The 22,436-nt window shown below is 39.5% G+C and overlaps 2 protein-coding genes across 3 annotated transcripts in view; one reads left to right on the plus strand and one right to left on the minus strand.

Moving 5' to 3' along the window:
• dock1 (dedicator of cytokinesis 1) overlaps nt 1-22,436 on the minus strand; it is a 191,796-nt gene that overhangs the window by 79,511 nt on the left and 89,849 nt on the right. The window lies entirely within an intron of this gene.
• The window catches only part of insyn2a (inhibitory synaptic factor 2A), a 35,000-nt gene that overhangs the window by 6,204 nt on the left and 6,360 nt on the right, over nt 1-22,436 (plus strand). The window contains exons 2-3 of the mRNA XM_005471413.4: nt 4,924-6,157; nt 13,166-13,237. Of these exons, the coding sequence (XP_005471470.1) occupies nt 4,929-6,157; nt 13,166-13,237 (1,301 nt within the window). The 5' untranslated portion in view covers nt 4,924-4,928. The remainder of the gene's footprint in view (nt 1-4,923; nt 6,158-13,165; nt 13,238-22,436) is intronic.

Consider the following 22,436-nt stretch of genomic DNA (forward strand, 5'->3'; position numbering starts at 1 on the left):
AGGGTAAACATTCAATCCCCAGGCTGAATCAGGACACGGAAATTTCCACCTTTTAAGATGTCCTCCCAGAGAGCATAAGCAAAATTAGGAGGCTGCCATTCATCAAATAAGTGACTTGTATAAAGTTTTAAATAGGGCAAATATTGGGGTTCCATTTAATGTAAGGTGCACTGTGTAAGCAAGGACGTGCTCTTCTCTTCTTCTATCTTCTATCTAACTTCTATCATACCACAATAATGAATTGCATTACTATAGTAACCTGGATTGTCCTCGAACCATTACAGAACTTAATATAATTGCTAAATGGAAGAATATTGCCCCCAGAATAGCAATGCTCAGGCTCTCTTTTAGCCAAATGTGATTGTGTCCCTAGAAATTCCACAAATAGTGACCTAAAGGGCCAGCGTGACAGCTCTGACAGCGGCTCTGCTAAAACCAGGTCAAATATTTAAATGTCAGTGTGCTTTGCAATGCGCATGTGACCTTGTGAGGTCTGGGTTTTTGATTTTTTTGGGGGGGTCTGGGTAGAAAATTGTGGGTCAGTTCACTTCACCAACTAGCTTCTAAATAGAAAAAAAAGGACTGGGGCCACCATATGAAAAGAGGCAGTTGTCACAGCTTTGCGTGCTGAATCATCCTGTTTATGCAAAAGGCCAGAGGGTGGTGTTGCAGCCGGAGGGGAGATACGAGTGCTGCTACAGTCGCCCGTGTCTGCACCCAATGGGTAACAAATCAGATACGGGGAGCCAGGAACACATCATTCATCCTACGGTGCTGACATGTCAAATAAGATCAAATGTAAATGTGAACATGATACAATATCACAAAACTGTACACGTTGTCATGCCGCCGCATAGGAAAAGAGGAGTAGAGAGTAATAGAGAAACAACACTGTTGCTGTTTGTGCTGACAAACTACATTCCTACCTAATGGCTCAGAACAGGGTGACATCTTGAAATGTAATCATACATAAATTTGCACATATTAAATATAATGTTTAATTTAGGCCTAGCTAATACCACCAAAGTATTTATTGACCTCATTTGGAGAGGGGGAATGTAGGTTAGCAATTTAAACTCTCTTTGAAAATGTCATCCACTGAACAAACATGGAGAGGTCTCTTGACAGTGATGGAACACAGCCAAGCGAGCAAACAGATATATTCTGGGAATAAATGTAATATGGCAAGTAGTCAAAAGAATATAAAAAATATTATCTGCCTTTGTTCAATTGCTGGTCTTTAAACGTGGGATAAACAGGGTAATAAATAGAGGAAATAATTCACTGGAAGGTGCTGTATGGGCACTGATTCTCCCACTTTACATTCCTGTAAGTTCCTGAACGTTCACAGCTCAATCAGCCTCATGGCAAAGGGGTCAGGAGCCTTTATGTGATTTACACTTGCTATAATTGGACATTTTGTGATAACAAGTGTAACACGTGTTTCCATTGGTAACTGAACAAAGATCTCCCTGGCTTCTTCTTGATAATGTCTTGATTCTTTCCACATACTGGAAAAATATTTACAAAATGTCTATATATATATATATATATATATTTTTTAACCCAAAATTATTTTGTTACAGCAGCTTATATGTTATTATAAAGAGTAGCAGCAACAGCAATATAACAAAGTATTTCAAAAATAAAGCTAAAATGAATTTTAAATGACTTTTTAAATGAAGTAAATAGTATCAGGAGACACGATGAGTGTTGTATGAGTGCAGGATTGAAAAAAAATATTGTTTCATATGTAACTATTACACAAATATTGTGATATGATCAGTAAAGAGTGAAATAATCATGTTTTTTTCTTATAATGAACTAATAGTTCCTGCACTGTACCTATAAGCCTGCAGCTGAGGAACAAAATAAAGAAAACCCTGTGTCCTTGGGTCGTTTATGGTACTGGTGGACATTTCAACAGCAGAGGAAAGATTCATTGCAAATCAATACAAAATGTATCCGCAGGGCAAGAGGTGTCAGTATCATATCAAATCATTTGCTAAAAACCTTTTCATTGGTATTTTGACTCTGACTGAATTTTGAATCTTACATCTCAAAGCCGATCCCATCTCATTTCGTCCATCTATGAAAAATCTGACATTTACTGGCACCCAATAATCTGGAACTTTTAGTACAAACTTTAATTGTGTCCTGCCTGTCTTGATTATTGCAGCTCATTTCACGTGTACGTGGGTTGGTTCAGAATGGAAAACTAAATCAAAACAAAAAAACTCAAAAATCTGACACTCACACATAATCCCTATTTTTCCTTCCCTTCATTGGGTTCAAGTGAAATTCAGAATTAGTTTTTTTTTATTAATAAAACGTATATGGCCAGGTTCCTACATATAAAACAGAGCTACTAAAAACTAATTGCAGTAGTTTTCTTCTGCAATCATCTGATCAGGGTCTTTTTTTAATAAAGCCAGAAGCATACACACATTTAAGGTTGAAGTTCCTAAATTTTCTCAGCCCATCACGTTGGCTGAATCAGCTGCTGAAAACTCACCAGCATATCCTTAATCTTTCAATCATTATTTTTGGCTAGTTTAAATCTAATGCGGACCTATGTATGCAAATCCATATGTTTGTGTGTCTGTATGCTGGGACATGTGCACTTCAGTGTAAGGAACTGTGAATCACTTTGTAAGTTATTACTATTATTTTTAATAATAATAGCAATAATAATAATAATATTTTTTTATGGTTCTGGTTATATGTAGTGGCACCAAAATGTATATTTAAAGCCTTCTATGTGAAGGGTTACAGAAATCCTTTCTTAAAAGGGACACTGTGGCTAAAAACTGTAGTATCGATGACCTTTGACATTCTGCTCCTGACGCTGGAGAATTATGAGGCAATCCCGCTCTGCCTTTGCATGAAGGGCAGGGAGAACCATCTCTCACATCCTGCATCCCCCCGCCTTACATTTTTATCCAGTTGTCTGCATTTATTGTCTTTTGTTGTCTCTTACTTGCTTTTTAGTCTTTTATTGTGGAGCATTTTATAACGTCTGCTCTTGAAGGATGCACTGTAAATAAAAGCTACTCACTATATACCCCTGTTAAAGTGGGAAGTGTATCTTAACAGCGGAGGATTTTTGTAGTTTACTAACACGGCCCGTGCTGGGCTTTTAGACATTTTCAACAAAAAACTGCATTAGATTGTATTCCCTGGTCACTTGGTCACATCAGTAATTACCCATCTGCTGAGAATCAAACAGACATCTGTTTGCACAGGAGAAAGCATCTCATCTCAACCATCTCAAGCCTGTCTATGTGTGCATGCTGCTCTCACTTCCCCAATTACACAACTGGAGGAGGGTTGACCAGTTTCAAGGGAAGAGTGTCAATCTGTCTGTTTCAATCGGTTTCAAAAATCAGCTTCTTTTATGAAAAAAGCCTACGATAATGACAATTATACCGTATGGCATGATATATCCGGTAAACAAAGGACGTAACAGGTAACATATAATTCACAGCTAAACTAAATTCTCATTCTCATTGCAGGAAAAAGCAACTGAGGATGAGGCACCTTTTTGCATAAAATGACTGAATGATTTTAACACTGTGTAAAAGTATCACATTTACAGACGCCACTGACTAATGTCTGTAGACAAGACTCTTAAGTTAGATGTTAGGTGAGACAGTAAAAAATAGGTGTCGCCTAATGGAGCCAGAGACCCAGCGTGCTTATTTAATATTACGGAGTGATAGATGATGGCGAAGAAGACAGTGATGGGGAGGAAAAAAAGAAAACTGTTCTATAGCTCCCAGCTAAGTAAACAGACAGGTTTGAAATGGGAAGTCGTTTGCTGGTGACAGAGAACAGTCATGGCAGATAAGCTGAGAAGGATAAGTGGCCTATCTGATTCAGCATCTATATGAGCGCGTGGAGCGTTTCCTTATTGTAAATCGGGAGGCAGAAGGTGAAATATATTTCTGTCAGAGCCTCAGAGGCACACTGCAGAGTCACGATCCCACTACCATACCTGTGGTACTAAGGAAAGATAATTCGTTATCTCCGCTTGTTTCTCCTCAGAGGCTTGTTGTACAGTGTTCTGACAAAGAGTTGTCTGTTTGCAGATGTCAACCTCATTTTTTTCTTAACATTTTCTCAGTTAATTCAGAAAAGAGACTACTTTTCATATTCGGGGAATTAATTATTAACTATGAGCAGGAAAGGTGAGGCAGTGAAGAATCACGCTGAAGCTAATAAACCACGGAAAGGAAAATCAGACATCATCCTTATATATTGTAAGCTCAGTGATTGATAACCAACCCAAAAGGCGAACGCAAATAGAGCGGCAGATACTCATAAATGTAGAAAGTGGGGTAGGAAAAGGAGGAAGTCGTTATGAAAGACACTTTAACTGACAATGATACAAGAAGGAAAATTATTTTAAAACTAGAGTTATTAGTTTCACAGAGGCGATTAAATATACCACGGAAATTTGATAGGATAATTTTTGGGGAACCCTTACAGCCTAAACGGAGTTGTGATTCAGTAAATAAATGGTAAATAACTGCCAAGCATAAAAGAGCCATGAAATCGGGCAATAAAAAAGAAATAAAAAGGGGAAGAAATCTGCAGCACATGCATATGAAAAACTGACTTGCATAGTTTAAGTTGCACCTTTAGCTCTAAAAGAAAAGAAAGCATATCAAATATCAACCTCGGCTTTTCAAAGATATTCACTGAAAATGTCTGTTTGTTTCATTTTAATGTGAAGTGTCTGATAAAAACTTTTTTTAATCATATACCTTTAGCTCTATTTAATTACACTGTTTCCTCCCTTCTCCCTTAGCTAAGAGAGAATGTGTGTTTTATCGAGTGGGATGTAATAGTCAGGCAAGGGTCTTTGTCTAAGCCCCTCATTACTGATGATTAACAGTGTTTTTCCTCTATGCCTCTCAGGAAACATGGTGAGCAAGGAGGGTGGCAAATGCATGCTCACCAACTCAGAGTCTGACTCGGAGGCAGCTCCCGTGCCCTCCACTTCGCTGGCGCTGGAGGTAAAGTATTCCCTGGAAGCCAATCGACAGGTGAGGAAGAGAAACAAGGCCTTGCAAGTGCGTTTCAAGGACATCTGCGAGGCGCAGAATGAGCAAAGAGAGGCGGAGTTGCAGGCAGCAGGGAAAAGTGGCAAACCAATGTCATACAAAGTGGCATACCGCAAATACATGACTGTCCCTGCACGCAGATCGATTCCTAACGTCACACGGAGCACAGGTGTTCAGACGTCACCCGACCTGAAGAAACGGTATCAGACGTTTCCCTTCGAGCGCAAAAAAGGACATACCTTTAAGCATGTGGCGGCAGTGGAAACTTATAAAGGTCAGAATAACGGTTTTATCATGGAGGTGAAGCAGTCTAAGGCACCTGAGCAGGGTTTAGATGAGGAGGAGGAGGGGGCCTGTGGGGGGAGCGGAGTCCTGAGGACCAGGGCTCTGCTCCATACTAATGAGTGCATTGCCACAGTGGAGCAGCACACTGCACCTGATGGCCTGTGCTCTGATGCTCTGCTGCTCAGTTGCACTGCAGACACAGACTGCCTTGCAGACACACCGAGAGGAAGCGGAGCTGGAGCACAGGCAGAGTACCAGCTCTGCAGCATACCTTCCAAAGCCAGAACAGGATTACAACACAGGGAGGCCGACACAGACCGCTCGGCCAAGAGGCAGCTGCTCAATCTGGAGGAGGGCTCATCCCGAACCCTGCCGGACAGGGCCTCCAAGGTTACGGGCCCCATCGCCTGGAACTCCCTCACCCAGGTGGAGTGCCTGGACAGTCCATCTGTACGGAGCAAGCGAAAGAAAGGCCTGCAGCTCAACGGGCTGTCGAGTGAGACGTTACCACGATCCCGTGGAGGCTGTAAAACACAGGCACAGTGCCACACGGGGCAGTTATCTGCCCGGCCTATACGGGGCATGGAGGAACCTCTGTCACCCTGCATAGGCGGTGAGGCTGATGGAACACCAACCGACCAAACGCAGGAAGCCTGTAAGCAAATAGTGCCTATGAATCAGGACGGGGACGTTAAAGCACAGCTCCAGGCCATGGAAAATCTCATCAGCTCCAGCCAAGAGACCATCAAGGTGCTGCTGGGGGTCATCCAGGAACTGGAAAAAGGAGAGGCCCACAGAGAAGGGTAAGCCATCTCACTCGAATCGTGTACAGATGCAGATCCGATTATTTCTCCCTGCTGTGGATGCACAGTACCGGTCCCACACCAAGGCTCTTCCCCAGATTGTAAATTGGTAACACCTACTGTACAGAACTGAGGAGAACCAATTTTATGCTAAAAGGCCAAAGATCGATTTAGCACTAAAAATGACTCAGTGGCCAGCCATGGCTGAATTATGGAAATACAGATGTATTACAAAACACACAACACAGAAAAACAAACAACAAAAGCATCTATTGATTGGTTTAGCAAGAGTTGTCTACTTAACGTACACTGATGTGGGTCTTATGTTAGCCACAAAGGAATGCTATAAATCTACAGATAAAAACTGAGAGAAGACTATATTACAAAACAAGAGAAACATAACACGTTCATGATTCAGCATTAACAACAAAAATACAATGCTGGTGTGACACATTATTCCTTTATTACAGTAAAAATCTTGTAAGTGTGACAGCTGCTCAGCAGAGCCTTGACTGAGCCACCAAAAGAGCATCACTGTAGCTGTAGTGATGTGGCTTTCACTTGGATGTGCCCTGCAGTGCTATTACAGTGCAATGCCCCTTTGTGACAATTTTCCTTAGATATGGTGCAGCTGCTGCATTACGTACATGCTTTAAATCACATGTTGCCATTGTGTATGTCACCTTCATTCACAAACCCAGTGCTAAGCAATGCTCTCTCAGTTTTTAATTGAGTAATTTAACACTAAAATGCTCAAGACATGAATATTATTCTAAGCAGGACATCAAATTACAGAATGGCGTTCAATTTAAGATTAGTATTTTCCTTAAGTTATAAACAAACGCAAAATTTAACGATTGGCTTTATCCAGCAGCAGACTACAAGTTTATCTAGAAAAGTCCAAGGCGTGTGAAAAAGCCACAGCCTGTGAAAAAGCCATTTACTGTCCAATAGATACTGAGTATATACAAAAGGGCTGCAGATAGACAATCCTCTATTTCAGTGGGTTTGATGCTATCTAAAGGGACGAGGCAAACAAAATGGCCAATTTGTTGGGAGAATTGCTGGGGCTCGGCACCCAGATCCCTATCTGTTTTGACCAGTAGCCGAGTTAAGGTATGGAGCGAGAAACCCCATATAATCAACATATCCAAAACGCACCTGTCAAGCTTATAAACAAGGAGGACACAAGTACAAGTACTTCTAAGTGTAAGAAAGCAATTCTCAATTTCAACTTCAAACATAACACGTAGCATTTGCAACCCTCTAACAAGGCAATTATCCTCCTTCAGTCTTGCACAATGCAACTTTAATCTCCTAGTCGACAAACTTAGAAAAATGCAATTGAAAAAGTTAGCACACGCGTGACGTAGTACGGGACGCTACCTTCAATGCGTTGCCGAGCACATCTGACTTATCAGATGTGTCTAAAGTGGCAGGTGGGAAGTGGGGAGGAAAGGAGAGGAGACGCTTTCATAGACAAAAATAAGTGAGCACTCTTTAATGGCACCATCTGTTCACATACACAAAGACACTGTGTTTTCACATTGTGCTTCCTACATTAAGCTAAAGCCAGTGAGCAGTGTAAGCCCCGTGTAATCCATCCAAGGCTAAGTGAACTTCTATTTATCTATTCAAGCATAGTCATCTTTGTCCTGTAAATACAGTATTTCTGTATTTCAAAGGTCACTTTTTTCACACTACATTAGCTTCACTTCCCCTCTATGTAAATGTCACTGACACAAGCAATAGGACTGCCCATAGGCTATAGGTGAACTCCATCTTATATTAAGTCATATAACTTATAACTATTGCATGAATCACTATATGTGCATGTTTAGAGTGGCTGTGATGCTAATGCAAAAAATCTTTTGTTTCTTCTGATCTGTGCAAAAGACAAAAGTCTAGGAGGAAGAAAAGAAGGATACAGTTACAAAATAGAACAAAACTACATATAACCTGATGAGTTTCATATTTTATCGTGAAGAAACCAGCAAGCAGAGAAAATCATAGTGGTGGTGGATTCAAATTGCTTGGCAGTTTCACATCAAAACAAGTTCATCACAAACTCAATCAAATTATTAGACTCCTCTGATTGGATGCCTCGAACTGAAATGCAAATATGTTGAGGTGTGATGTCACCAGCTGTATTGGAGCCAGTTTGAAGCTAAGAGTCAGCACCATCTTTCCCATGTGCAGCCAGGACCTTCCAAATAACAACAAACTGCGATGTACATTACATTTACAGAAATATATCGCATGACAGCATCCTCTGAGGGTCTTGTTAGTGCAAATCTTAAACCAAAAGCACAGTAGAAAAAAATCACTGTTTACTTCTTAAAGAGAAGCTACAAAAGTCTGCCTGCTGCTCTCCCCAGTGAGTTCAAGAGGCGGAGAGTGCAGCAGGCAGCAGGTGGGCACAGAGCTTTCCATCAACCCAAGAACATGGCAGACATCAAAGCCTTCTATGTGCCTTAAAATCTAGCAGTGATCTTAAAGAAACTACAATTTGCAAAACAACATATTTCTTGAAAGAAAGACATAGAACAGGAAGGCTTTTTGTTTGTTTTTTTTCCTGTTGGCTTGATGACTTCTATCCTTTGGTGAATATGAAAGTTCACCCTTTTTTTGTAACTTTTGGTACTGTTTCAACTGGAGTGGTTTCACTCCCATCAAAAGTGTTACTTCCTCCAAAAAACTATATATTGGAATTGCAATTCCATTCCCTCAGCATTGAAAACGACTTCTTCGACTTTGCTATTAACAAAAAAATGAGACAGTTAGAGAAGAAAACCACTAAAAACTTGGGACTATAAAGTCTGACAAGACTGGGGATGAGAAGCTATTACAAAAAGGGAATTTAAAACACTCTGACAAACAAACACACACAGACACTTGTCCCTCGACTACAGTCTTGCCCAGAGCATAGAGCGTGACAGAGGGAAGGATTCTAGAGTACATTGGCTGGACCCAAGAACACAAAGCTTGGGAATAATGCTGTATCATCAGATAGTGCTGCAAGCCCAGACCCAATTAATCACACTCATGGGGACTTGTTGCTAGCGTGTCTATTAGCACTGTGTATGTGTGCATGTTTTTATGCCCCTGGAATCCCACCCACTCGGTGACATTTGGGAGACTTCACGTAGTAGCAAAATCGAGGGAGGTGTGTAAATATACTGTTAATGGCACTTTTGGCTTCGCGCTCCCCAGGGAAGCTTGCCGAAATGAGCTCTACTCTCTTATTTTCTCCTATCAACTCAGTGTGAGAGGGGTGAGGAGTTATGAAAGATTGAGGGGGAAAGAGACCTAGACAGCATGAGGGTTAGAGAAAGAAGAAAATAGGGGAGTCGTTCAAAGAGCACAATTCAGTTGACAATGTAACCCATCAGTTGTTTATTGATTGACTCATCTGGCGAAAAGTATGCGTGGCTGTGGTCTTCCTCACTGCACTGTACTGCACTGCACTTCCAAGCCTATTATTACAATTAATCCCAGTTGCAAATGTAAACATTAAACGTAAATCTTGTATCACTGCATTCATCCCATTTCCCAAGTCTGGTACGGTCTTAAATAACAATATTGATGTCAACACCTCCAATATACCTGTCAGAGCGCACAGCGCAGAAAGCAGTGCAGTAGATAAGGAGGGGAAATTTATGGTAGGGGTTTAATTTTTATTGGTGCCGCAGCCTGTGGGTAGCCTGGCAAAAGTAGTAGTGAGAGAAATGAAAAACGGCTATTCTACTGCAAAGATGACAGCTGAGAATTAAAAGCAAAAGTTACCCATTAGAAGTATGAGGAAGGGAACACATTAAGGTTCACTTGAGAAACCAGACATGTGTAGCTGACTGTCTGTGAAAGCATCATCACATCTAAATAACAAAAATCTAACAAAGAACAAAACCAAGAAACATCTTCTCGCTAATCTCTATTGGTATTTAGCTGATGTGTTACTTGACAAAACAATATGGCTCAAAGTTCAACAGCAACATCTCTCTCCAGAAACAGTGCCCCCATTACTGAGACTAATCCGCAGACCCCACTCTGTGCAGTCTCTCCGTTTTCTGTTTTCATATGTTTTATTGATTAAATTGAGTAACAAAGGCCTTTTTGTCTGGAAAAATGTGCAGCTGTTCATCACTGGGATGAGCTCTAACAGAAAGGGTGAAGAGAGAAACCTTATACATCTCAAAACCTTGACAGATAAAAATACCTGATCCACTGGTAAGCAAGTTTTAAACTCGGTTTTAAAGGTTACATGCCTGCGTACCAAGGCGTTATTGATGCTGGCACTGATATAACCCGAATAAGCTGTTTTGGTTAGCAGGAGAGTGGTATCTAATATGCGTGATGACATATAAATACCTGCCAGTGATTGATGAAGAAGAGCACAGCTATTAAAAATTATGCATAGCATCTCTATGTGGTAAACAGAACTGTGCAAAAGTCTTGAACCTCTGCTCGTTTATTTATATTTTGCTTCTAAGGAGCACGGTATTCTTATAATTTTTAAAAGTAATATCAGGGAATAGTTCTTCAGGCTTTCCGAAGATCTTTCAAAGATTTTCTTTGGACATTGGCTGCTTTTCAGTCCAATGGTTATACACGACCACTTTCCATTTTCAGAGCAATACTTTGCTTGTTAAAATACTGAATGCTGGCCTGTGGATAAAAAAGGCCTTTAACCCAAGGGACGATCCAGTGTTGTGTCTACAAAAAAAGACCTTAAATTGCATCTTTAGGCACTTTGTTACTAGCAGCCTGTCATGATTCGTTCCCATTTCTTTAGTTAAATCTCCCAAAATGCCAAAGATAACAGAGTTTAACAAGCATAAAATAGTATTTTTGTACCAACTAAATATTCCAAAAAAGATATTTGCCAAAGACTTATGTCATATATCATCACATACATCTGTATGGTGTGCTGAGTGCCCTTAAAAGATTCAAGGAAATTGAAAAAGTGGAGAACAAAAGAAGAAGTGGAAGACCTTAAACCTGAAAAATTTTATATGAAAGTTATGTCCTTAAGAAGAAGAAAAAAAATACAACTAAGATCTGACACAGGACCTGAGAGATGTGTCTATTCACTGAAGTGTCATCAGAAATGGTCTTAGTGGATGTCGAGGAGCGTTCTTTAAGGAAGAGAAACAGAAAAGGCTGAGGTATGCCATATTACACATGAACTGGACTGAAATCAGTGGCAACAGGTCTTATGGAGTGATGAATGTAAATTTGACATTTTTGGTTAGATCATTAGGTACGGAGGACAAAGGTCTTAACACTGATTCTCTAAAGCCGTCTGTAAAACACTGCGCTGGCTTTGTTATAGTTTGAGGATGGTGATGCTGGGGATCTGGCTAAAAAATGGTGGAAATCTGGGCTCATGGTTATGATGAAAAATGAAGATCTAAACACAATGCCAATGCAGTAAAAGCATACCTGGATAGAAAAGCACACAACGAAACCCTATCAATCAATAACTGACCTCCCCGGACTTCAACATTACTGAAACAGTGTCGCATCACTTTGAAAGAGTAGAGAACAAAAGGAAGCCAACAAAGAAGATCTTTGAACGTCCTTCAAGTAACCTGCAGAATTACTCCCAAAGACTACTATAGAAATTACAGGAAAACTTGCCTAAGAGAGTTCAGGCTGTGTTCGAAGAATAAAGGTGGACATACCAAGTTATTGACTTCCAAGCTTGTTGAATTCTGTAGAATTGTACAAACTCGGCTGTTGCCTTATATAGTTCCCTATATGTTTGCAAATCTTTCAATTCATTCCTGCAGTGTTTTATCCATTTTCTACCCAGGATCTAAAGAAATGAGCAGTTTTTCAAGACTTTTTCACAGTACAGTATAAGACTGCTTCTTCTGATGCAGAAGTTTAATTACCATAAAACCACCCACAGAATTACCTTCTTGTCAATGGTGTTGGTAAAAAGTTGCTTCCATTCTATTATGTCATCAATTACAAGAACACCATTGAAATCAATACTCGACTCACATTTCCACATGCCAGAGAAATCCTTTAAGCCTACTGAAGCTCTTAATTCCGGCCCATCAGTTAACCTTTAGAAAATAATCTTTAATCAGCACAATCAGCATTTCCTGTTTTATGTCATTAAAACATCTGATAACAATATAAAGCATATTATATAATACAGTATTTTAGTTTTTAGCCTATAAAATTGAGGCAAACTATAAAACGTCAATGGGTTGCATTCTCAACCAAAGTTGTCCAATTTCATCTCCTTAGAGGACCTAAATGACTCTCTTACTTTCAGGTAATAACTCAGATTGTATGCTTTACAAAAAATATGCTCCACAGAAACGATTAATCAATGAAGGGATTTCTTTGGTGTGAGTAAAAAGGGTTAGCATTCGACGTAGGAGGAGCTCATCACATCAACATTGAAAAGTAATAAAGACCCAATTAAAAAAAAACCCATTGTGTTAAAAACCTTTATTCATTTTGATAAAAACTGACTAAAGATTACTTAATTTATTAGCCAAGAACCATTTGGGTTATAAACGCTGTTTGATATATTAGGAGTTTACACTTTTAATCAACAGTTTCAATGTGTTTGTATCACAGTGTACATAAAATAATCAGCCGATTAAATGATAATTACACTAATGCAGTGTTACAGCCCAACAGTAATTTTTTCATTACTTCATGAAAAACCCCAATATAATTGGAAGGTATTGCAACAATCCTGAAACAAGTCTATAATGAAAATCCTTTTTGAACGCAGGCCACAAACTCACCTTGTGTACCCTTTAGCTTTATCTGACTACTAATCAGTCAACCACAAGTAATGGCTGACACCGTGCCCTGGCTACCAGGCACAGGCCAGTCAGGAGGGCAGTGTGACTCCTCATCACCCTCATTTACTTCGCTCTCGCTAACGAGGGATGACAAATAAGATGAGAAAGGAAGGTGTGAGGGAGCAGCCTAACAAGTCCTGTAATTACTCATTCACGACTCTTATCTTCCCCGCAGACTCTCCTATCGAACAGGACAGGACACGGCCAACTGTGACACATGCCGGAACAGCGCATGCATTATTTACAGGTTAGTAGCCATTCCTCTTCAAAGACACGATGATCTAAATGCGCCCTGCTCTTTCTCCTTGAGGGAAAGTGAACAGGTGGAAAAGAGACACCACAGAGAGGGCTATTACTAATGTGAATCCTGCTAATGAGCGCATGGGGACATGTGACATTTACACGCGACGCTGTCTATTAAGCTATACATGTTTTTCTGATTCTGGTACTGTCCCTTCACACTGCTTCATTCACTGAGTAGAGGGGATAAATACAGTGGAGCGTGTGAGCACAGGGTTGCAAAAGGTGAAATTAATTACCGTCCACACATCATGAAATATCATCACACTGCGCTGTTTCCAAGCCAACTAAAAATCTTAATGACTTAAATTTAAAGTTCAACTTATTTGAAAACTAATATACGTGTCCAAAGTCAACCAGGTGAGAAAGTAACTTCTTTTGGAGGCACACGTGGCATAACTTCATTTGGAGGCACTATGCTTGTATGTTAAACAATGTTTAGTTGCTCTGTTGGAGGCTTCAGAATATCTAATTCTAATACAAAAATGCTAAATTCAGTGGTGGTTCTCAGATATAGCCTCTAAGAATCATGAATCCCTAAACACAAACTCACAACAAGCCAGCTAAAAGTTACTGCAATACTTAATTTAAGCCCAACTTTGAAATAAACTCCAAAGATGCAGTGCCCTACCAAACTGAGATTGCTGCTAAATTTCATTTATTAAGTCTACGTGAGCCCTTGTAGGGCATGACAATTAAGTCAAGCTCTTACACAGTCAGTATGACCCCCACGAAGGCTCTTTACTCACAGTTGGAATGGCAAGACACAACGTTAAATTGCGTATGCGCGTACAGTCTGGCTGTTTTTGTTTGGTGATTACAAGAAGTAAGCTGCCAACGGTCGAAACGAGCGAGATGGTGAAGAGATGGAAAAGAAAGGAGATTTAAAAAGTAGGTGGGTGAGAGGCAATCAATAAAAGTGTTTTCAGTGGTCACTGCTGTTCTACTCAGTCTACTTTTCTCCTCTGAGAAGCCATTTATAATCATTTTCTATCTACTGCTCTCAATAACTGATAAGCCTCTGGCCATACTTCAATCGGCTCCTGAAAATCAAGGAGCAGGGCATAACTCTGTTCCCTCTGATGTGTGAGATCAGGAAGGGTGCATTGCAACGTAAAATATTTTAGGATCCCAGCAGGTCCTCTGCATAGCCGCAGGGTGGACAACAAGAATGGTGATTTAACAACAATTCAATGACAGAACGATGGGGTGATATGAGCTGACTGATGGCAAAGAATTTGAAGGACACAGGACAGAACTAATTAATAGGCAATGGTTTAAAAAATGAATGAAATAGAACTGACTCCTGAGATGAGATTTCGCTCTTATATATAGTTAATATGTACAGTGTCAATGCAGAGCTTTGGCCATGGAGAATGGGCACCCCTGTTCCCTCTAACATAGGCTCCTTCTCCACTCTCCATTCCTAAGACCAGACCACAAAGATGTTTGCTAACCTTTGCACTCAATCTGTAACAAACTGTGTAGCAAAATGCTTAATTTTAACAAATAAAAGCAATTTCACTGTAAGGCTCTTAGAAGAATTTACCTTTCCTATGTTGCTTGGTTACATGCACACTTTCCTTTTTTTTTTTACTAAAGTCATCACATCAGGTGATTTCCAATGCTCTGGTGTTTAGATGCAGCCAATATTTAATCAGTGATGTGCTGACAGGTGCAAATGTGAAAAATTCCTCTTTTAAAAAAAATTGAAATGACAATTGTTTAATTTGATTGCAGTGTTCAGATTGGGTATTTTTACTCTGTTTGCACTTTTAAACTGACTATAATTAAAATTTTAGGCTTCTGTAAACGTAGCTCCTCGTGTGTATATCAACGTGACCTCAATTCCCACCGAAGATATTAAATATGCAAATGCAGGTTGCAATAAAAGCAATGATTAAGTGTAACCATTTGAATATGAGCCAATTATACAAACGAGTGAGTTGTTCAAAATAGCACGCGTATGGAGATTTTCACTACTAAAAAACCCCAAAGAGAAACTGATTGTTCTGTAAAGTTGACACAAAGTAAGGTCAGATTTTCCCTCTGATTTTACAGGTGTTGATCTTGCAGAAAGACTGACAACTGTCTTTAACGTCAAATATCCACATTCGGCTTCCTAGATCTGCCACAATCGACTGAAATTCTTCACCTGCGGAGGAAGTGCAGAAAAACAGAGGCTGTATATTGGAAGAATAGCTGTCAATAAAAAATAAAAAAATAAACCCAGGAGGCTCATTTTTAACAAACCCTGTCTGGGTCTGGCAGGGTTTTAGCTTGATAAAGGGCAAAAATTTCTAAGTGTGATGTTTAAAATCTGTTAAATTGACCCGAGTTCTTCTTTAAGAGACTCGCTTGGCATGGTAAATTGTGTTGATTAGACACAGAATCAAATATAGCAGTTGTATTCACACAGGCGGGGGGATTAAATGGCAATCTAATTACTTAGATCTCCATGAAAACAACCTCTCTGGAGGTGGAGGAACACAGGATAGGAGGCAGAGCCGTGAAGGAACACTGTGTATAAGAATAGTCGTCTATGATATCAGGATTTCTCGTGAGTATGTTGGAGTAAACTCCTAAATGTTAATGTGATATACCTGGTCTCGTGGCTAGAGCTGGAAATATGGATACATAAATCATTTTAATGCCAAGTAAGAAGCCATGCACTCTTCAACGTAATCAATTCGTCCAAGAGTATCTGGCATCATCCAACCCAACCTTAGCATAACAACAGCACCAGATCAATATGATGCTGCAGTCTATGGGCATGGACTTCAAACAGAATACAAAAGCTGCTATAGTCTCTTGTCCTTGTCTGGTCCCACTTTCCTCGTTTTTAACCATCTTGAACTCGGTCGGTCTCTCTTTCATCCTCCCTCAGTAACTTTCTCAATCTCACTTTTTCTCCAGAATATGTTATCTCCTCCACACAGCTAACAGTGTGTTTTCAGATGAACTTGGGGATTCAAAGCTTAATACAATGTGCATGACATTGAAACAGAATGAGGAAAAAGGCAGAAAAAACAATATTCTGTCTTGCCTATTACAGTGACGTAACATCTGTTACTGAGAAGGGTTAGGAGAGAGGAGGAGTTTTGATAGGGGGAGTTAGAGAGTAAGCATGAGAGACAAACACAGAAAGAAGCTGGATAAAAAGACACCGATAGACAGGATGGTGCGGAAAAGCCGGGATTCGAAATGCATTCCGCTGATGCTTCTTGATGCAAAAACCCTGTAATCTCATTTTCCTCACATTGCTTTTATATGGGTTAATGTGCTGATCAAAAACAGAGATAGATTTAAGTGGTTGTGATTAAGGAAGTCGATTTGGGAGGTCCCCATCACTGAGTTACATTGTTCACAACAGACTACAAATATTCCCCATCAGTTACATTTTCTCATTAGCTTCCGAGTCCTGCGATTAATTCCGAAGCAGAGCATTACAAGTGATCATTAAACTGACTATCTGATGTTAAAACATTCTTTGAATAACACTGTGCAGTGCAATAAGATAGCAAAAAAAAAAAAAAAAAAAAACCAACAAAGGAACGGGCTTTTAAAAGGAGGACAAATATCCAATCTATTGTGCAAGGCTATGAAAATCAATTAAGCGTTGCTAAAGGCTGAAGAGCTGATTACATTAGAACATATGGAAATTACTGAGCAGCGAGGCTGTCCTACCGCACGGCAGTGCTGGGGGAAGATATCTCTTTTTGTGCAAGCATAATGATGTTTTCCAACATGGTGGTAAGCCGGTTACCATAGCTACAAGAGTGATCCTCGGTATGACAGATAGTGTGAAGGGACAGTGAGGACAGTCAAGAAGAGCACATTCACACCCAGAAAAGATAAGGGGAACAAAAAGAAAGGCAGAGTGAGAATGTGTAACAGCGAGGGGATGAAAGAGACAACGAGAGATAAAGACCCAGACGGATAAATGGCAGGTGAGAGGTTTGTATAACAACGAATAAGTTAAAATGAGAGATATACACACACACACTTTGTAGAGAGGAAGGAATGGGAGTGAGAGAGAAAGACAAACAAAGAGGAAGAACAAGTGAGGGAAAGAGGTTAAAGACTGACAAGGTCCAAAGTGCTTTCTTCAGTTTGTTCTGATCCAACAACCCCCTCCAGGGAGTGGCAGATAGGGGACAGTAAATGCCAACGTCTTACTTTTTGCTTTCAGCAAAAAATCCAAATGTGGAGTGACGCATGGGGGCCCGTGACACTTTCATAAGGCAATGCTGATAACTGGGCTGGGTAGAGACTAATAAATCTTTCATTACAAGGCCTTTTGAGTAGGTTTCAAAGATGAGATGATTATCTTTTTTCTCTCTCTTTTTTTCCAAATGAAGTTATGCTGATTTTTTTTTCTCTTTTCAGTGACATTTAATTTTCCTTGCTATGCTATTCCCAAGCCACGGGGCACTTTACATCTACTTTGTATGATTCGCCTGGCTCCTGAGAGCTGCGCACATTCAGTTTCACACAAAGGCTAAGTAACAACACACAGCTACGTGGATGACTAACCAGAAACTTTTGATTGTTCAAATATGTACGCTGCACATCTTCAAGAGTCTTTGAGTTTGTGGGGATTAGTCTGATTACATTACATTTACTATGTGTATTACTCAACTTTAAAAACAAAATATTAATAAAATAAATCTCTACACACCTGATCAGGCTTGAAAAGGAATGAAAACACTTCATAAGCAATGTTGAGTACAGCGTTGTTAGTTTCTATGCTGATATTGTCAACTGGTACTGCATCATGTGACTTTATACGTCAGTGCAAACGCTCCTCTTTTAAAAAAAAAAAAATCACGTTCACGGCATTTAAGTTCGACTGGGTAGTGTCCAGGGAGTGGGGTGGGTGGGGTGTTTTCTAACAAAGATCATTCATTTAGTTTCAGCTTGCAATGAGGTTCACAGTCAAATCAGAAGACTACAGACTTATGAAGTAGTGTTGTGTCTATGGATGGTGATGGTCAAAACTATTGACGACGGCTCATCAGTCAAGGCGATTTTTGTGCTTTTTCTCCACTGACGCAATAAACTGATATAATTGTTATGAGGTTTATAATAAACTGAATCTTCCTCATTATAGTTTCTGGTTGCACTTCCACATATAAATGACACTTGCAACCCAGACTTACTTGGGCGTGCGTGGCTACGCATCCACAAATTCACGCACGGCCTTCCACAAGCTTTGAAGTTAATGTGCGTGTGTGTGGAGAGGTTACACTGATCTATCGTCATCATCAAAAGAGAGACAACAGCAGGATATTTGTGACTGCTGGTTTGATTTTTAAATGTGTGCAAATGTGACCGTCGAGACCGTAGAGTGCAGAGACACTTATTCGTCTCCTAAACTCCCCGTCTTGTCTCAGTATTAAACTCTGTTAATACGGTTTTAGCTGTTCAACTGATACCTGTCCATTACGTTAACTAATTACGATAAAGCTAAATCAATCAGTGTTTTAAGTCAACTTATAAACATTTCTTCTTGCTGGATGAAAAATAAACTCCCAATGTAGATGTTCCACTAAGCTCATGTGGAGGTTTTTTGTGTTGTGGCCACATATTGCTATTACGGAAGATGAATAGAGCCACCACAACGGGTGCGCCTTAACCTCCTCTGCCATCCAATAGCGATGCCACAGTGGACGAGAGGACGGAACAAATCACCCAACCCTACTATAAAGACTTTTTAGATATAGTCTGCAGTTAGATGATTTAATATGTGACTTAAACTGGAATTTAAGGTTGACTTATTATGGTCATTTTTAACTTCATTCTTTATTCTTGGGGTCTCCTAGAATAGTTTTTCAAAGGGGGCAGGTTACAGCCAGAGCGGTGGGGCTGGAACGACCTTGCCACACCTGGCCGTCCCTGTTCTATGACATCCTAGAGAGCCAGAATAGAGAAAAATTTGAAACCTGAGCATTTGGCTTACATGGATTACTTGACTGATTAACTGAAACATTTGACAAATGTTAAAGTTAAGAGTTTAGAAGCACAACCTTTAACCAGATGGAAACAGCTGTACAAAGCAAAGATTGCCACACATAAGTATCTTGAACTGTGCAACATGTAATGTACAGTGTCCATACAGAGCATAAATTAACTCTTATTATTGTACCAACAATAAGGCATAATATTCGGCTTTTTAATCAGGTTAAATGGCTGCATGTCCATGTAGGACTATCACCTGTAGCCATGGATGTGAAGCAACAACAGCCTCAGCAGTATTAGAGGCTTACGCTGAAGAGCAAGGAAAATCCTATCACTGCTGCTGTATGTGTGTATGTGCATGATTATGTGTATGTGTAGAGGGAGAAACTTATCCACAGAAAATGACACAGCATTAAGCTAGAGCACCCCCTTCCCCTAAAACTCCAAGGAGATCTGTTTTGCTGTGCCTTTATCACAGCAATAACTAAAGGTTTTTAAAGACATGCAAAGCATGCAGGGAAATGCTCAACATTTTGCTTCATCGGTGACACCCCACGTTTATTACATCTGTGCCACTTCTGAGCTGCAGGAGCCTGTTAATTTAGTGGCCTATGCATTTTGTTTTATATGCATGTCAGAGTTGTCAAAGTGAACTACATTTGGGAACTACGTGTAGTTCCCTTCCCTTGGGCCAGACAAAAGGGCTAAACTAGAAATCAATCATTAAGGGAATAAAAAAAACCCTAAAAACAAAAAAAATGCAAATTTATGAATGGATAAAAATCACATTTTTCAGAATGAATATAAAACAACTTATAATACAACTCTTATGACCACTTAAAATTCATATATAGGAAATATTCTTGACAGACTTTAAAATCTACTCTGGCCAAGCCATTTGAGGCCCAAGAGGCCTCGAAGGAGGACTCTTTAAATGGTACCTGCCAACTTTGAAGCTCTGGGCCAACTGTATGACAGACATGGAAAAGTTCAAACAATGTGAGCGGGTGTAATCTAGCTAAAATAATATCAAGGCACGTGCTGTTGTACCTTTTGTTCAAAGCGAAAAATCTTTTTGGAGATTTTACAGAGATGAATAAAATCCCTCGGGGATAAAATCTTCTTCGCCTGAGCATCAAAAAGTAATTGTGAGCCAAACAAGAAACAGTCTTTTTATGTCCTGGTCTAAACATTTAGTTCAGGTCCTGCACGTTTTTCCTTTCTTTTTTGTTTTTTTCAATAAAGGCTCAGGGCAAAACAAAGAACTGCAAATGATTCAGCTCGCCTTTGAGCTGTTTATGCACAAATCTGAATAAAACCAAAGGTTGCAAATATGGATTGATCCGACCTTTTGAGTAAATTTGTTCATTAGACAGTTTAAATGACTCCTCATGTATTATCAGCAATATATGTGCTCCTTCTTTAAACGGATCCGCAGTGCATTTGCTTGCAACACGCAACTGTTTCCACATGTAATCATTTGTGCACACAAACTTCCACTGTTTTCATACAGAAACACGGATATAGATTTTTACCGGTGTAATTACCAGCCAGTGATTTATTGATCAAAGCGGTGGTGTTTTCCCTTTTATATAAAAGCCTAAGGTCAAAGAATTATATAATTCTGAGTGTCTGCTTCACTTGAGTTGCTCATATTTGCAATTATTGGAGAAAGTAATGACATGCAAAGGAAATGTTTGACTTTTTTGTGTGGACAAGTAAATTCCTCATTGAAACTGTGAAACTGTGCTGACAGATAAAGGTGGTAAACTTGAGGAGGACTCTAAGGAAAGTTTTTTCCTTATATTTCATTCAAAAAATGGATATCAATATAAAGTGCCTTGAGGGGACTGTTGTTGTGGTTTGGTGCAATACAAATAAAATTGAAATTGAACTGAATAGATGTGATACAGGTCGGGAAAGTACACCAGACAGAAGTTAAATGCATTCTGCACTACGGTCCACCAGTGTCAAACATCAGTCTGCTGAAAGATCTCCCATCCTCGCATTCCAAATTCCTGTATTTGCAAAATGTGCAAGAATTTTCTTATCTGTTTCAAATCTCTCCATAACACTTTCATGAAATTATAGCTGCTTTTTGACTTCTCCATTCCACTAAACTTCATTTCCTTTTCATGTCAAACACATGTTGGCCCAAAAAAACTACATTCATTTTTAAAAAAAGCAAGTTTTGCTTAAAGGTTTAATATTGTTAAATGTTACATTTTGTATAACAGAGGCTTTTTCTTTTCTTTTTTCTTTGCAAGTTAAAATATATTGCCTATAGATATATATGTATTGTTTAAATGCTGATTAACTGTTTTTTCAAATGTGTCAGAAATTTCCACATGAATGTCTCCTCATAAAAAAAACTCCCACAAATGTCACTTTACTTCATAAATTTGATTTCAGAACTTATTACTATTTGACTGCACTTTCAGAGTCTATACGGACAATAATGTGCAATTGCAATTCACCTTGAATACTAATAATAATCTAACTAATGTATCGCTTCAAGGCTAAAATCCCAACAGATGCATTGTACTTAAATCTGAGCAGGCAGCCTGCTGCTATTATGCAAGTCTGTCTATCAGATTTGCCACCAGCCTGACTTATGTAGTGGCTGACGAAGGCTTTAGCAGATTAAAGCACAGCTGAAGCAGTAATCTGAGTTTCACTTTGCAGCACCTAGCAGTCAGTTTGCAAGTATGGGATTACAATGACGCTTGGTCCAGATAAATACCCTTGAACCCTGAGGAAATACAGAGTGAACCAAGAAGCACAAGAAAAAAGCAAAAAATTAAAGCATTCTTTATCACCACTATATTTTTTCTGATATTGTAATACTGAGCATGGATTGAAGCGATATAAAACAAAGTGAAATCCTCACATCAATACTAAGGCTCTGATCTGAGTTCCAGCTAAGCAAATGATCTTCAGTTCAACATCACCACCAGAGACTGAACTGAGAGTGAGAAAAACACTACTGGACTTCCCTGTCGCTCTATGATTCACAATGAGAATGCAAATAACAAAAGACAGACAGAAAAAGAAAAAGACAGCAGTGGTTGCAGCCAAAATGAGCAGCCAGATGCAATCAGGAAATGTCTAAATTGGGAGGTTTTACTGGGAAATAAAGATGAAGCAACCAGGAAATGTAGGTCGCTTTACCAGGCTGAGCAGTG

This window comes from Oreochromis niloticus, linkage group LG8 (assembly GCF_001858045.2).
Source record: "Oreochromis niloticus isolate F11D_XX linkage group LG8, O_niloticus_UMD_NMBU, whole genome shotgun sequence".
Lineage (NCBI taxonomy): Eukaryota > Metazoa > Chordata > Actinopteri > Cichliformes > Cichlidae > Oreochromis > Oreochromis niloticus.